At 37.3% G+C, this 16,642-nt stretch overlaps 1 protein-coding gene across 2 annotated transcripts in view; it reads left to right on the top strand.

Moving 5' to 3' along the window:
• LOC127654175 (transmembrane protein 131-like) overlaps window positions 1-16,642 on the top strand; it is a 72,787-nt gene that overhangs the window by 35,600 nt on the left and 20,545 nt on the right. For both annotated transcript variants that reach the window (XM_052141227.1, XM_052141226.1), the window contains exons 16-33: window positions 1,710-1,820; window positions 2,280-2,414; window positions 3,444-3,548; window positions 3,672-3,758; window positions 6,822-6,974; window positions 7,150-7,225; window positions 7,327-7,441; window positions 7,542-7,680; window positions 8,125-8,234; window positions 8,414-8,486; window positions 8,640-8,791; window positions 8,878-9,020; window positions 12,268-12,451; window positions 12,623-12,808; window positions 13,755-13,910; window positions 15,225-15,670; window positions 15,776-15,960; window positions 16,058-16,185. In XM_052141227.1, coding sequence (XP_051997187.1) covers window positions 1,710-1,820; window positions 2,280-2,414; window positions 3,444-3,548; window positions 3,672-3,758; window positions 6,822-6,974; window positions 7,150-7,225; window positions 7,327-7,441; window positions 7,542-7,680; window positions 8,125-8,234; window positions 8,414-8,486; window positions 8,640-8,791; window positions 8,878-9,020; window positions 12,268-12,451; window positions 12,623-12,808; window positions 13,755-13,910; window positions 15,225-15,670; window positions 15,776-15,960; window positions 16,058-16,185 — 2,684 coding nt within the window. The remainder of the gene's footprint in view (window positions 1-1,709; window positions 1,821-2,279; window positions 2,415-3,443; window positions 3,549-3,671; window positions 3,759-6,821; window positions 6,975-7,149; window positions 7,226-7,326; window positions 7,442-7,541; window positions 7,681-8,124; window positions 8,235-8,413; window positions 8,487-8,639; window positions 8,792-8,877; window positions 9,021-12,267; window positions 12,452-12,622; window positions 12,809-13,754; window positions 13,911-15,224; window positions 15,671-15,775; window positions 15,961-16,057; window positions 16,186-16,642) is intronic.

Below are 16,642 nucleotides of genomic sequence, written 5' to 3'. Positions count from 1 at the left end.
TGTTTTTTGGTGGTGTGTTAAGATCCAAGAATTCTGGTTGAGGGTTTTAAGTGTGACGTATTGGGCACTCAAATTTCATTTTGCCCCAGACTCTGTATTTTAGGCGATAGGGCGGTCATTAGTATAGGGGATAAATACATTTTACAAGAATGTTTACAAGAAATTGGGTCCTAGCCAGTGTCATGATTGGTAGACAGGTCATTCTGAGGGGATGGAATTTGGCTGGTGCACCTTCATTTCGGGAGTGGTAAACAGAGATGGGCAGGGTGGCAGCATTTGAGGAGATGTCAGATAGTAGGCTAGGCAACCTGGGGTGTTTAATATGAAGTGGGGAATCTATCTGACCTTTTTGGAAGGCTTTCGGGGAGGGGCAGTGGAGGGGCATAGTTTAAATGTGTGTGGTTATTATTATTATTATTATTATTATTATTATTATTTTTACTATTGTGCGTGTGTGGGTGCGTTTGTGCGTGCGTGTGTGTGTGTGTGTGTGAGACTACCTTGAAACACTCATTCTTTTTATATCATCAAAACTATGAAATAACATAAATGGGGAACTATGGGAATTATGTTGTGTCTAAACAAAATCCAAAATAAATCAAAACTTTGTTATATTTTAGCATCTTCAAAGTAGTCACACTTTGCATAGAATTTGCAGATATGTACTCTTGACATTTTCTCAACCAACTCCTTGAGGTATCACCCTGGGATGCTTTTTTAAACAGTATTGAAGGAGTTCTCATCTATGTTGGGCACTTATTGGCTGTTTTTTGTTATTATTTGGTCCAAGTCATCAGTTTCATAAACTTTTTTTGTTTTTAATTAGATTTTAGCTGTGTGTGTGTGTGTGTGTGTGTGTGTGTGTGTGTGTGTGTGTGTGTGTGTGTGTGTGTGTGTGTGTGTGTGTGTGTGTGTGTGTGTGTGTGTGTGAGTGAGTGTGAGAGGTTTTGTTTTTGTTTTTTCCTGTTTTTTTTTTGTGTGTGTAATTTGGCTTTGACCACAGGGATGTTTGTTGGGGATCAGGGTGGGATTGGGAAGGAAAATGATGGGGGTATTCTGTTTCATGTGTTAATAATAAAAAGTGTTAATTGGAGGAAAAAAGTTAGATTTCACATGCATCTCATATCTTGTCACTGAATAGCTTGTATTTTTCAAAGTGATCTTTTAGCCATTATTCAGATAGCTGGAGACAAGTTATCAGTTTTAGAATGTTTGCTTTTACTTGAAGTGAACACACACACAAACCTTCTTTAAAAGTAGCCAAATCTATTTGATATTTCTTTGCATTTTACACATGAAAATGAATAAGTAACTACAGTAACCAGGATTTGTTTTCCCCAATGGTAATTCACGCCCAATAGATAACTGGTGTTGCCGAATATATCTATGTCTTAATACAAGACTTTGGTTGCAATCATATAAAGGATTCCAGTCTGAGCTGTCTGTGAGTTTAAAGGAATTCTTAAAACTTTAATTTTTATAGAGTGGGGAATGTTTGAAATCACAGAGGATACTTCTTATAAAATTTTTGTCAGGTAACATTTAATATTGGATAATATTTAAAGCTTTGAGGTGCTTGAAAAAGATGATTTATGGTACCTTGAAAATGCTTGAAAAGTGCTTGAATTTCACTCTTAATCTTTGCGAACCCTGTATAGAGAAATTATCAGAAAAATTGTTAAGACTTCTCGTTGCTCTTTTTATTACAGCCCATTGTTCTTCCTCCATGTCCTCAAGAGCACATCTTGGACTTTGGTGTCTTAAGTGCCACGGACACCAGCAGTTTGGTGTTTGTGGTGGTCAACAGTAATCCAATAGAGGTACGATCTCAAGAGACTGCATTTTCAGCATATCTTTGTGACATTTAATCATTTATAGAAGGCAAAATAGTAACTGTTCCACCCAAAACCTTTAGTTTTACATAGTCTCATTTAAATTTGAAGGTTTAATTCACCCAAAATTTAAAACTCTTGTCATCTATTTGTTCTCATGTGGTTCCAAACCCTTATGCCTTGCTTTTTTCTTTTGGAATGCAAGAGGAGAAATTTTGAAAAATGTTGATGCTTTCCCCCATCCCATACATTCCACCTGGCATTCTCCTTTTGTGCTCCTGATAGAAGAAAGTCATACGGGTGTGGAAGGACATGAGTGTGAGCAAAAAATTAGAATTACAATTTTTGGGTAACTCATTTTAAAGAGGCATTGGAGTGAGCAAAAAAAGACCTGGCCTTTTGTCTATGACTGTAGGTTGTGTTTAGGAATGTCTTTTGTTCCTGCAGTTGGAGATGAAGTCATGGTTGGTGACAGGAGACAGTCTATCAATGGAGTTGCTTAACACAGAAAGAGGGAACAGAAGTGAAGCACTGAGCAGAATCAGAGAACTCCAAAACACCTCGGCCACCCAGTACAAAACTGTAAGGGCACAGTATTCACGAAATTACTGTCCATTACCAAAACTTAAAATTTAGCAGATGTATATTTTTCGTCTATATCTTGTAGTGGTTTAAACTACTCTGTTTCACAGTATTAAAATACTAACTGCTATTCATAACATGTCAAAATCATTTTCTGGGGTATTCGACTGAATGACACAGATGCTTTAGATTTAATCCAGAATGTGTAATATTCTGTAATAAAGATAAATATCTGTATTCACTGGACATTCACTGGACAAGCACATTGTAGTTCATTGTATCTGTGCAAATTCTGTGATCTTTATTCTTAATTGTGATCTTATTATTTAATTAAAAACTTCATCAGTAATTGTGCAACTAAAAGGATCCATACATGGAAGTCCCATTATACAGATTTGATTATATCTGCAGGCAGTCATGTGACTTCCAGCAAAATTCTTGCATGGCCGTACTTACTGTAAAGTTGCAGAAGTGTCACAAGATTTGTGGTTGTTGAATTCCTGCAAGCACAGAAGTTATGATAAAGAATTATTCATTTATCATGTAAAAGGGGCCCACAACCAGACTACAAGGGATATAAACTGAGTTGGCCAGAAAAAAAAATCAGTTTGTGTCAATTTCTTATTCACATTACATAGAGAGAGAGAGAGAGAGAGATAATGTGTTTAATAGAGTTTAATGTGTAGGGGAGAGTGTTTACTTATGTGTATTGTTAAATGTTTTTAATTTCAAAATTAGTGTAGCCAGGTGCAAACATGCTCATCCTCCCTCATTAGATTAGCATTAATTAAAAAGATGACCTTATTGGAAGGGAATTTCCCTGCATATTTCATGTCAAGTTTTTTTATGTTGTATAAGTGTATGGGAGACTTTGGGATGGGATGGTTTTTAGTTTTATTTTTTATTTCATGCAGTTATAATCCAGCATGCATATGTGTTTGTTTAGGAAAAGCAGGATGCCTACAGGACTCTGTTATTTGTATGTGTAGGTGTTCATAACTATAGTATTGCATGTGTGTTTCCTCACAGGTAATTTTAGCCTCAGGCTATTATGCAGTGTTTAAAGTTACCTTGGTGGCTAAAGCTTTAGAGGGAGTCTATGATGGAGCCATACACATTACAACAGACTATGAGGTATGTGGTCCTTCCAGAGCCTGTTGTGTGTGTGTCCGTGTGGATCTGCATCTCAGATATCACTATACCTAGCAACCCTCAGCAATGCTCTCTAAACCTTCAGCTTATCGGTATCTTTTGCAGATATTGACCATACCTGTAAAGGCTCTCATAGCGGTAGGAACTTTAAGCTGTTCACCCAAGCACATCATTCTGCCCCCTTCCTTCCCGGTGAGTTTGCTACAGTAAAAATGTCCTGTATTTTTATATATTTTATTCCAGTATATGAGTCATTGACAAATAAGGTTGTCAGAGGTGTTAAAAATAAGACATCTTTTAAAAGTCTAGTTTAAAACACTTTTGGCTAATCTCATACACTGATCAGCCACAACATTAAAACCACTGACATGTGAAGTGAATAACATTGATTATGTCATTACAATGGCACCTGTCAAGGGGTGGGATAGGCAGCAAGTGAATTGTCAGTTCTTACATTTCATGTGTTGGATGCAGGAAAAATTTGCATGCGTAAGGATCTGAGCAACTTTGACAAGGGCCAAATTGTGATTGCTATGCAACTGGGTAAGATCATCTCCAAAATGGCAGGTCTTTTGGGGTGTTCCCAATATGCAGTGATTAGTACCTACCAAAAGTGGTCCAAGGAAGGATAACCAGTTGTTCTCATTCCTGCATGTGGGGAGCAAAGGCTAGCCCGTCAGGTCCGATCTCACAAATTTGTAGCACAAATTTGTGAAAAACGTAACGCTGACTATGATAGAAAGGTGTCAGAACACACAGTGAATCGCATCTTGCTGCTTATTGGGCTGCATAGCTGCAGACCGGTCAGAGTGCCCATGCTGACCCCTGTCCACCATTGAAAGCACCTACAAATGGGCATGTGATTCTCAGAAGTGGACCATGGAGCAATGGAAGAAGGTGGCCTGGTGTGTTGAATCACATTTTTTTTAGATCATGTGGACGGCCAGGTGTGGATATGGGTAATTTACCTGGGGAAGAGAATGCAGCAGGATGCACCACAGGACGAAGGCAGGCCGGCGGAGGCAGTGTGATGCTCTGGGCAATGTTCTGCTGGGAAAACTTGTTACTTTGACATGTACCACCTACCTAAAGATTGTTGCAACGGTATTCAGCAGGATAATGCACCCTGCCACACTGCAAAAATTGTTCAGGAATGGTTTGAGAAACATGACAAAGAATTCAAGGTGTTTGTAAATGATAATGTTATTTATTGAAGCAAAAAGTTATCCAGTACCTACTGGGTACTGAATGAGTTGGTAAAAAACATTTTTGCCTTTAGTTACTAATTCCCAAAATCTATGAAATCGCATTCATAATGGGGTTCAGCCAGAGTAGACACACCCCGGCATTTTCAATAAATATTGTCAACTTTAACGGGCATTTTTAAGGTAACTGACGAGTTTTGCCTTTTACTTGATTTATTTCACACAAAAATGAAATTTGTCATCACTTACCTTCATGCTGTTGCAAACCTGTATTACTTTCTTATTTCAGTGGATATCAAAAGGAGATATTTGGGAGTTTCAGTCACCATTCAATTACATTGAATGAAAAACAAGATGCAGTGACAGTGAATGGAGACTGAAACTAAAAGTTTTGCTTAACATCTCCTTTTTGTTCCACGGCATGGAGAAAAATTCATACAGACTCAAGGATGAGCAGTGATGACAGATAGGTAATTTTTAAATGAACGGCCTTTTAGCTACCTGTTAAAGTATTTGTAAAAGTTATCTGCCAAGAAAAAATATATAAATGTTATTCAGCACATGCTAGACCTTGTTCTCAGCAGTGCCATATTACATTTTTGATGAGAATGACTATGAGTCTGTGAGGGATAGACGTACAGTCTCATCAATGGGCTGTAATGCTGTTTAAAGTGTTTTTGGATCATTCCGCAGATAAAACATTGGAACAATATATTTTCAAGGACACTCAGTAGACAAACTCAAATGAGTGGAAAATCAGATGGGATATTGGAGCTTTTTACAGATTTATACTTTGCATGCCATTTGAAGAAATGGTAAGTCTATCTCTCATAGCTTCATTTCCACTAAAAATCAAACATGACAATGCTGTTAATAAGGTCTATAGACCAATCCTCTTGTTTACAAAAATGTCAGCGCATGCGCAGTAAGTTGTGGGAGAAAGCCTGCTGACTGTTCTGTTAGATTTGACAGATTAGATGATTAAACGATAGTATGACACAAAACCATCATAAATACAAACATATTCTTAGTGATACAATTACTATAATTCCGCATGGTTTTTGCCACCACTTCCATGTATGACGTAAGCTGTGACATTGCCAAAGCATTGGTCTATTGCGTCACGTTTTGCAGGAAAGCAAATGACTAAAGAGAAGAGTCACAATATAGGCTACATACTTTAGGCAACATGCATTCTTAATTATTTCATTTAGAGTTTTAATGTTGTATTACATAAAAAAAAAAAAAAAAAATAAAAAAGGAATCTCATAAATAAACAAAATAAAAAACATATCCAGAGACGTCCAAGTAGTCTCAGTGGTTTTGTATTTACCAGCCATTTAATTATTTATTTATTTATTATTATTATTATTATTATTATTATTATTATTACTAAAGCGGTCTTAAATGTTTCTTTTATTTGGCCTTAAAAAGTCTTAAAGTCTATTTATTTGTAAATATCATGAAGTTTCAAATAGGTTTTCTCATTTTCACACCACATGACCTGAACAGACCTGACTTTTCATAAAAATGTCAAAATATCAAGTGTTTTTTTCAGAACTTCAATTTCACACATTTATAAGGGTCTGTTATGTTTTTTAAACAACAAAACTGCATGTTGGTTACACCACATTACTTTGATTTGGTGGGCAAAAGTGTTTTTAAATATTAACCATAGTTTAAAAGAATTGTTTCACTGCTTTTTAATAATAAATTATTCTGCACTTTGTATTTTTGAGTAATTTAATAGATCTGGACAACAATGAGCATCGAATCATTGACCCATATTTCTATATAATTGTTGTATTTTTGAAAAATAGCTCAGAAGTACCTGTTAAACGAGGGCAACAATGTGAGCACACGTGATTCATCTCAGCTTCTACCCCCAGGCACTGTTTGAACACCACTCCCTGTGTCCAGTGCCATGTGCTAACTTGACCTGTTTTACAAAGCACTGTTATTTTCAATGACAAGAGACCATTCATTAGATTCCAAGCCATTCGAAGTAGAATTTTCATCAGCAATGTATTTTACTATGTTTTGTTTTTAGGGAAAAGTAGTTCACCAAGGGTTCAGCATCCAGAGTTCATTCTCACAGAAAGTAAGGCTTCAACAAATTCGTTCTCTCACTGAGGATGTCCGGTTTTACTTCAAGCGACTTCGCAATAACAAAGTGGATTTGGAACCCAGACGAAAGTCCAAGGTGCCAGACCTAATTACAGCACAATAACACTGTACTAAACCAACTCTGACTTGAAATTCACCTGCCTACATATTGCTCGATGTATTTGTGAACTTAAATCTGTTGCATAATTTTGAATTACGTTGAGTGATTTATATTTATGAAATTAACAATTTATGTTTTTCTCCTATTCCAGATAGCAAACATTTATTTTGATGCCAGCTTGCAGTGTGGTGATCATTGTTATGTGGGATTGCCATTTGTGCTGAAATGTATGAATTTCCTTTAACCCGTTTATACCTCCATGTGTTTTTTATTCTGAATTGGTTTGGTGTGTTTCACTGAATATGCTTCCTGTGTGTTTTGGCTGCAGCGGAGTCCAGGCCTCATGGTTTGTTTATGCAGGAGGACATATGGGACACTGATGTAGATCTACATCAGCGGCTCCTGAAAAGATGGAAAGAGCTCAAAGAGCAATCAGGCTTTGAGTGAGTCTGCTACTTTTTTTTTAGCTTGAAATCAGATGTATTTTGATAACACAGTGAATGTACTGTATCATTCTGTGACATGATGCTTGTGTTTGTGAAGGATTGAAGCTTTTCTTGAAGTGAACACAGATCTGCAGAAGAACGTGCAGGCCAAAATCTCTGTGCAGCTCACATGGCCCTCGCTGGTCAACTCATCACAACAGATCCATTTCCCTCTTACAAGCATCAACAGCTCCTCGGTAAATGTAGATACACACATGCATACATAAGCAGACAAATTCATGCCTTGCACATGACTGATAATGGTCTCTATACAGTTAAACAAAAACACTCATACAACACACGTAAGATCAGCTGACTTTACATTGTCCCACTTATTACATGGCTACTTAAATGAACATGCAATAAGTTTAAAATTATTAAAAGACAAGCAAGAGTCCTCAGAGTTATACAGTACATAGGATTTGAAACTAGCACAGATGGGTAGGAAATCGGTTGCCTGTGACAACAATCAATTTGACAGTTTAGTTGTACAAAAATTGGCAAAATGGCAGTATAACAATATTGAACAAAAATATTTGACAGCAGAGTCCCACTATTGACCAATCAGAATCAGAGGGCTCTATAATAAATAAACTACGATACTTGCACTCAAGTCAAATACATTAATACTTCTTTTAAAGGAAGAAGAAGTGATTCTAGAAAACCCTGCCGATGTCCCAGTCTATGTTCAGGTTATTCCTGTGACTTTGTACCCAAATCCTTCAGTGTTCACAGGACAACTTGCTGACAGGTAAATCGCTACTGATGAACTAAACAAAGCAGCTCTAACTGACTTGAATCCAAGAAAAATGCTTAAGCATGAGTGAATGTTTTGTTTAGTTTTGTATTGGTATGTTTGGTATCTTGTTTGAAATCTCACTGATTTCTGAAAAACAGGTGTCTGATGTCTCTTTTCATTGTCCCTTAAAGGTTCCCTTTAAGAAAGTTGTCAAACATCAACATTGACACAAATACACTGGAATTTCAGGTCCAGAAAAACCAAGTAAGTACTTATTGAAACCCTGACATAACATTTTTATTGGATGATTGAGACAGCTTAGCTCATTTTACTTGACCTTGCAAAATTCCTGTCATGATCCCCAGGTTTTGGCATCTCTCGACAAGCCAGTTAATGTTTTCTTTGTTTTTGTGTTAGTCTTCAGTAATGAAGAACTCTACAGGATTTGCTGAAGGGTTGATTCGGCCTTACGTGTACAACTTGCTCCTTATGCCTGGGGAGGTAAAGACCTTCAATGTGAGGTTCAGACCCATCAGCAATCACATTGTCTCCTCTCTGCTGGTCGTCAGGTGAGATTGATGTATAGAATCTGTATATATCTGAATAGAATAGTATGACAACCCCCAATTTATAATTGTCATTCATGTTTACACAGGAACAACTTGACAGTAGTAGACTTGATCATGGTCCATGGACAAGGCACCACAGAGAGTCTGAAACTAGCTGGTAAAGCTCCGGGTGTTGGCAGCTCTCTGAGATTTAAACTTACCGAGACATTCCTCAAAGACTGTTCAGAAGGTGAGCATCCTAAAGCATTGAGCTGAAATTAGAGAATAGTTTACAGTTGACTTGACTAACTTCAAATAAGGTTTCCCTCCAGGCAGTTCTGTACAGTATTCCACCACTTATTCCCCTTCCTTGTCAAAATATTTATTATGTTGGCTTGACGAAGCCAATATACTGTTATTCTCTAAACGTTGTATAGAGTTTTTGCAAAATCCTGAAAACAAAATTTCATGTAGGAAGGCCACATACACTAGTGTTTGGTTCGAGTCCACCTTAGTCCGTGTCTTCAAACAATGGAGTCAGAGTTGAGTCCAAAAGGGGCCGAGTCCGAATTAATCTGTTCATGAATCTGAATTAAAAATTGTAACTGTACACTCAACATCAATATTTTAAGCTTATATTAACCTTCACAACTAAGAAAAACTATTTACATTTACATTTATTCATTTGGCAGACGCTTTTATCCAAAGCGACTTACAAAAGAGGAAAACACAAGCGAATCATCTTAAGGAGACAGTGGTATGAAAAGTGCCATACTGCAAAGTTTCACCTTCATCATATATTGTTTTTTTTTTTTTTTTTTTTTTAGTGACCGGTTAAGTGCTTTTGGAAAAGATGTGTTTTTAGCCGTTTTTTGAAGATAGAGAGTGAGTTAGCTTCCCGGATTGAGTTGGGAAGGTCATTCCACCACCGTGGTATGATGAAACTGAAAGTCCGGGAAAGTGTTTTGGTGCCTCTTTGTTTTGGTACGACAAGGCGACGTTCCTTAGCCAACCACAGGCTTCTTTGTCAATATAAATGCAAAAAACAAATGATTAGTATCCCTCTGAACATATTTCAAAGTGAATTTAGAAAGAAATCATAGGCTTTAGGTGTATGAAGACAAAAATGTCCTTTAGCACAAATCTTATTGCATTCTGTTGACATTTCAATTATTTTTTAGGTTTCCAATCCACTTAAACCTACGCCAAAGAAAGCGAAAGCTGCTTTAGTCATTACAACTAGAGTTATTATTTTTTTTATTTAGTTTTTATTTCTACTTAATTTTCAATATGTCCATTCGATTTAGTTTAATTTTATCTAAAATTATGGGTGAAATACATTTAATGTAATTAATTAAATACAATTAATGTGTTTTAATACATGTAATAAATGGTAATATTAAAACATTTAAAAATGCCCATAAAATGATAATGCCCATAAAATTACAACAACAGAAAATAAAAACAGAAAAGATCAGATACCATTAAAACAATATGTATATACCACAGTACTACACTTCACACTTTTCAGTCCCCCTGCTGTGTCCAGGTGTAGCTACTTCCCTAAAGTCAAGATCAAACTAACCTTAGGGTGACCTTTCGTTCTTTTCACATTATATTTAGTATGGATAATAGGTAAATAGATACTTCTCCCCTCACTTGTGTTCTTCGTTGAATTTTCAGATTTTTTTTGCCATTGAAAGGCAAGTGCCTGCTTTACAGGTAACACACAGAGGTTGCGCTACAAATATGTGACTGACTGAGTTGTACAATTACCATTATGGTCTATTTCATCCTATATTGTCAACATTTTCAGTTAGAAATTACTTTGCTTAGTAAGCGTGAGTCTGATAAGAGTGTTCGCTGCTGCTCTCAGACAGAATAATCACCCGTGAGGACATATATGCGTTAAAACCGATGCGCAGTATCAAATATACAGAATGTATGATAGTACTAACTGTTGGTGCTTTTAGTGCTTAATCCTGTTCTGTACACACACTGTTCATTAATATATGGGAGTGACAACCGCATTCTACTACCAAATTATCTCCCAAAAAATTCAGATAGTGACAACCGTATTTTCACGCAGTGTGTTCAGAACTGAACGGAACAACTAGTTGTTAATGACATGACCAATGAAACGTACGTAACTTACCCGTCTTCTGTGTCTTCTCCCGTTCATATATTCCAGTCTCTCTCTCCACTGTAGTTTCACTTATCAGCACTGCGGTCTCTGGATTACCCATACATTACAGTCCAGTGAGAGCAGCTGCTTATAAACAAAACACAGAGATTCTGTCGACTGCAGCTAACAAAACATTGTTGAATGACAATAAATCTCTGGTGGATAATCTCTTTGCTCTAAAACAACGAACACAAAAGAGGTTAAACAGGTGGCATTCGTGTTTTACTGCCGCAAGATGCTGCAACATGGCTATGGTTGTCACTTGTCAATCATCGCAATTGCGGGAGTTAGTCCTGTATTCCATACACACTTGGAATTAAATTTAGGAGATTCACTTTAAATGCAGTTGTCGCCTCGAAAATTTGTAGTGTGTACATGGTCTAAGTCCTCCTTCAAGGGCTTTCAAGCTACATCCACTAAACTTGGTACAGACCATCAGCCCGTTCTGGAATAGTGTGCCATGTCTTTTCTAACTGATTGAACTTACTGTTTTTGCAAAGCAGAAATCAAAATTCAAAAACATTCTATACACTAACATTGACGGAATGTTCAAAAGAATGCTTGTTAATTTAAACTCCAACTGTCAAAACATTTGAATGTAAACAAAAACCCACACAAGGTCTTTAATCTGATTTAAGTTGCTATCTGTCTGTCTGCCTAGTTATCTAGCTATCCATCTACCTATCTATCTAGCTATCCTTTCTTCATCTGTAATCTCATATCCGTCTTTCTTACTTTTCTTTCTACATCCTCTCATATCCATCTTTCTTGCTTTTCTTTCTACATCCTCTCATATCCATCTTTCTTGCTTTTCTTTCTCTGTCTGTTTAGCTTTTTCTCTAACTGTAATGTCTGTATATCCATCAAACTTCAACATTTTTAAATCTTCAGACTTACACACAAGGCTTTGTTAAGCCAAGTTTTTCTTAACAAACTTTACCTACCTAGTTCTCTGAGTCACACTACAGTCATCAAAAGCAAAGTGGCTATGAAATGAGCTTGCTTGTCTTGAATTTCCTAATTTCATCTATGCATCATTACATGTGCATGTTCACAAAAGCCATTTCCTTGAGTAATCTCTTTATAAGGGCCTTTATGTGTTTCATTTCTTCAAATTATCCCAATAACATAAACTTAAGACTATGGTCATTTTAAACTATTACCGACCCCATATTATAATAAGGGCTATAAGAAAATGTTCTCTCATTCAGAATGTCAAAAGTTTTCATTGGAAAAAGCTCTTTTGAAATTCTGTAACTTTTTGTGTGCATATTCATTATAGTAAAAAAAAACTTCTCAATGTGTCTTAAAGTAAAAACCAAGGAACCAAACTTCACTCTTCGAAGGACTTTCAGGCTGGAGAACACGGGGCTTCTCCCAATTCACATCCGATCTATGGAGATCAGTGGCAATGCATGTGAGGGCTATGGATTCAAAGTTCTCAACTGTGAAGAATTTGCACTCAAACCAAACACTTCAAAAGACCTCGTCATACTGTGAGTATTTTCATTATGTTTTAAGAGTATCAGTGCAGTACTTTGGGGTTTGTGTCCAGTATATATGGTTAATGTTTTTTTTCTTATTCCTGTCCTTGCCTTAATTTAGAGACACCACACATAAATAAGTATGAACATGTTACAAATCTCTTATCTCCTGATTTCATGCAGGTTTACACCAGATTTCACATCATCTCGATTGTTCCGGGAGCTGAAGTTGGTGACTGCAGGGGGCTCAGTGTTTGTGTTTGGACTGAATGCCTCATTGCCATATCACATGCTGGCAGTTTGTGCTGAGATGCTTCCCCGGCCCAACTGGGAGCTTGAGCTGTACATCATCGTCTCCCTCATCATGAGGTCTCATTTCTCATATCTGATCACTGTTAGTCGAGAATGTCTGAGGCCTGTTTTGTTCACACTGGTCATAATTTTACATAAGCATCAGCTTTATCTGATGACTTTCTTTTATAACAACTTAAAGTAGCAAACTGTTAGTATGTAAAGATGCCAAAAAATAGACATTTTGCATATGCTTATGTCCATCTTGGTTCCAAGGCATAAGGCGATTGAAGAGGCATTAGTATGCAATATATATAAATCAATGTTTGGACTGCGAAAGGTTCAAGGGCGCCCCCCACCTATGATAATGCACCCCCACCAACATTGATAATGCATACACCTCAGTAAATGGGTATTTGTACTCCTGATAAGTATGTTTTACGTAATTGTACCTAGACACATTTCATCGCATTGTAAATGACGTTGACAATGACAAAAGAAAAACTAGACCTGAAGGTCTAATACATTCTCATAAGCAAAGTGTGGATGCGGGAAAATTAGACAGGAGAAATTTTCAATCAGGAATACTGCGTGAGGGGTGGAAAAATGGGAGAAACCCAGTAAAATCTGAAGTGTTGAAAGTTATGGATTTGACTGTTCAGACTTTCAACAGATTTCAGAATATCTAATTCAAATCAGATTTCAAACCACACAAAAAAGGAATTTTATTCCTTTTTTTTTTTTTTTTTTCATTCTACAAGCAAAAAAAACAATACATCTGTGTTGCAAATGATAGATTTGTGCTTTGATTGTGAACAAAGCATAAAAACCCTGGCGTTTACAGAAATTCTTGCCATATATGTGAATATTGTGTAAATTGCGTATTGTTCATAATGTATGGTCTTTCTATTGTTTATTGTGTCTGACTGCTAATGCACTCCAGTTCCATTTCCAAATGGCTTCACTTAAGTATGCCACTAAATCTCTCGATCTATAGCTGATTAACAATCTGATATTTCTCTAGCTTCATGTTCCTGCTGGTCATCGCCACTGCCTATCTGGAGGCCCAAGGAATATGGGAGCCTTTCAAACGACGACTGTCTGTGGAATCCAACTCTCCCATGGAGACTGGAAAACCATTTGATTTCAGGGAAATTGTACGAATTCAAAGTGATGCTAAGTAAGTGAAGGTTTTTTACATTTATTTCACTTTCTCTGGCTTATGCTACAGTATGTGCCACAATTTTATTCAGAGACTGAAAACCATAAGTTTTAAATTTCGGTTGTTTCGGAGCAAAAATTTAAAAACATTTAGTTTAAAAGTTTAAAATAACAGTAGTCTGTGCTAAGGGGTGGGTGAAATACCAACTGCAGTATTGCCAGAAGAGAAACAAGCAACCTGGTCTGGAAATTCAAGCCCAAAATAAGGCACTTGCCTCATCAAAATAAGCAATATATATTTTTTCTCTGTGTGGTGGATTTATCAGCATAGAAATCACAGTATAGAGTGAATCATAGAGTTACTTAACAGTTAAGGATCATTTTAATTACAGATATGCTTCTCAGTCAAAACCCGACAGCATCATATCTGTATTAATGTATCTAACAATAATTCTGTGAAGACTTGGAAACAACTGAGAAATATACTTTTTACCTCTAATAATGTGTTCCTTGTATTTGGATTAACGGTGCATGTACAGTATATGTAGTAATTCTACATAGTTGTTCATTAAAAAGTTATTTATTCACAGAATGTGAGATCCACAGAGGGCAATTAGATACAGCAGTTTAATTCAGGATCAAAGCACATGTTTTGTTTTTTCGGGCAACATGAAGTGCTGTAGTTCCAAAAACTATTTTTTTTTCCTCCCCAGGGAATGCCCAATTCCCACTACTTAGTAGGTCCTCGCGGTGGCGCGGTTACTCACCTCTTTCTGGGTGGCACAGGACAAGTCTCAGTTGCCTCTGCTTCTGAGACTGTCATTCCGCACATCTTGTCACCTGACTAGTTGTGCAAGACACAGCGGAGACTCCCAGCATGTTTAAGCTCATGCTATTCTCCGCGATCCACACATAACCCTACTGAGAGCGAGAACTCTAATCGCGACCACGAGGAGTTTACCCCATGTTACTCTACCCTCCCTAGCAACCGGGCCAATTTGGTTGCTTAGGAGACCTGGCTGGAGTCACTAAGCACACCCTGGATTCGAACTCGTGACTCCAGGGGTAGTAGTCAGTGTCAATACTCGCTGAGCTATCCGGGCCCCGTAACCCTTTTGGCCTTTTGGTTTCATGAAAAAATTATCAGAACAAAATAAATTGGTTATTACCTGTTACCAGCATTTAAAAATAAAGTTTTCATTCCGGATTAATTGAAAATGACTTTGTTTCCATTTTTGGTTATGCTCTGCAAAACATTTTTGTACATTTTTTTGGTTAATTTTTAGTGCCTGATTTATGTGGAGTTTAATAGAGTGCATTTAATCTGTTGCAGCTTGAATGATTTTGCTGACTCAAACCAGAACTCGACAAGAGGAATGTACGGGTCAGGTGGTGGCGGGCGGGCTGCGGGTCGGCAAAATGGTCCACACTCCAATTCCAATGGCAATGGTATTCTGCCAGACAGCAAGCCCAGATCTGGTCCAGGCCGCTCTGGATCTATGCAATTCTCCTCCACCTTTCTGCTTAATAAAGATAGTGGTCAGGGTCTCAACCAGTTGACTAACCGAAAGGCCCGGAATTCCAAGCAGCAGCAAGGCTCCGGCCTCCTAGAGGACCTCCAGAGCTCAGGACCATCACAGTCCAACAGGTCCCACAGTACAGAGGATCAGGATTACAACAGACTCCTGGTAGCCATGGATAAAGATCTTGACAGGCCTGAGTCTCCTGCCATAAACTTGTCTTCTGAACAGAATTCACAACCGCCATCACAAAACAAAGGTAAAGCAGATGTTTTAGGAGGTTTATGTAGATGGTTCTTTTTGTTTCAAGTCAACTACATAATTTAAATGATCAATTCAGTGAGTTTTGTTGGGGTTTTTTAAGTGCTTGAATCAAAAGGGAAACTGAAGAATAAAACAAAAGCTCTTAAAAAGAAAGAGGAGAAAGAAAGGAAGACAAAGGGAAAGACTCAAGGAGAAGATTCAAAAGAGCCACTAGCAGACAATGATGACAGCTCCTCTACAACCACAGAGACCTCTAACCCAGACGTAGAGGCCAATAGTAAAGAGGTATGTACCTATATACATCACTACTGCCAAAACATTCCAACAACTTGCTTTGTAATATGTTCTATTTGACCGTCTAATTTTCTGTCATATTAACCAGGAGCCAGTAAATGCGAAAGGCAAAACAGTGACAATGGACAATGGAAAAGAAGAAATTACTCCCTCCCACACTAAACCAAAAACTAAGAAACAATCAGCCACAAAGGAGAATCTGGTGGAGAAATCCAGGTTCGTTCAGTCTTTAAAGCTAAAATAATTTGTCTCTAGTGGCATACAACTGAATTTTAAGCTTTTTTTTTCTTTTTTCGAAGGGATAGTTCACCCAAAAATGAAAATTCTCTCATCATTTACTCACCCTCGTGCCATCCCAGATGTGTATGACTTTCTTTTTCTCCAGAACACAAATTAAGATTTTTCAAAGAATATCTTGCTTTGTTAGTCCTCACAATGCAAGTGAATGGTGACCAGAACTAACTAACTAAGAGTCCAAATATCACATAAAGGCATCATAAAAGTTAGCCATATGACTCAAGTGATTTAATCAATGTCTTCTGAAGCGATCCAATTGGTTTTTGGTGAGAACAGACCAAAACTCCTTTTCACTGTACATTTTGCCATTGCAGTCTCTAGACATGATCATGATTTCAAGCTCGATTACACTTCCTAGTGGTTGACGCATACGCAG

This window comes from Xyrauchen texanus, chromosome 13 (assembly GCF_025860055.1).
Source record: "Xyrauchen texanus isolate HMW12.3.18 chromosome 13, RBS_HiC_50CHRs, whole genome shotgun sequence".
Lineage (NCBI taxonomy): Eukaryota > Metazoa > Chordata > Actinopteri > Cypriniformes > Catostomidae > Xyrauchen > Xyrauchen texanus.
Note: the sequence above shows the minus strand (reverse complement) of the source record. Positions and strands in the feature narration are given on the sequence as shown.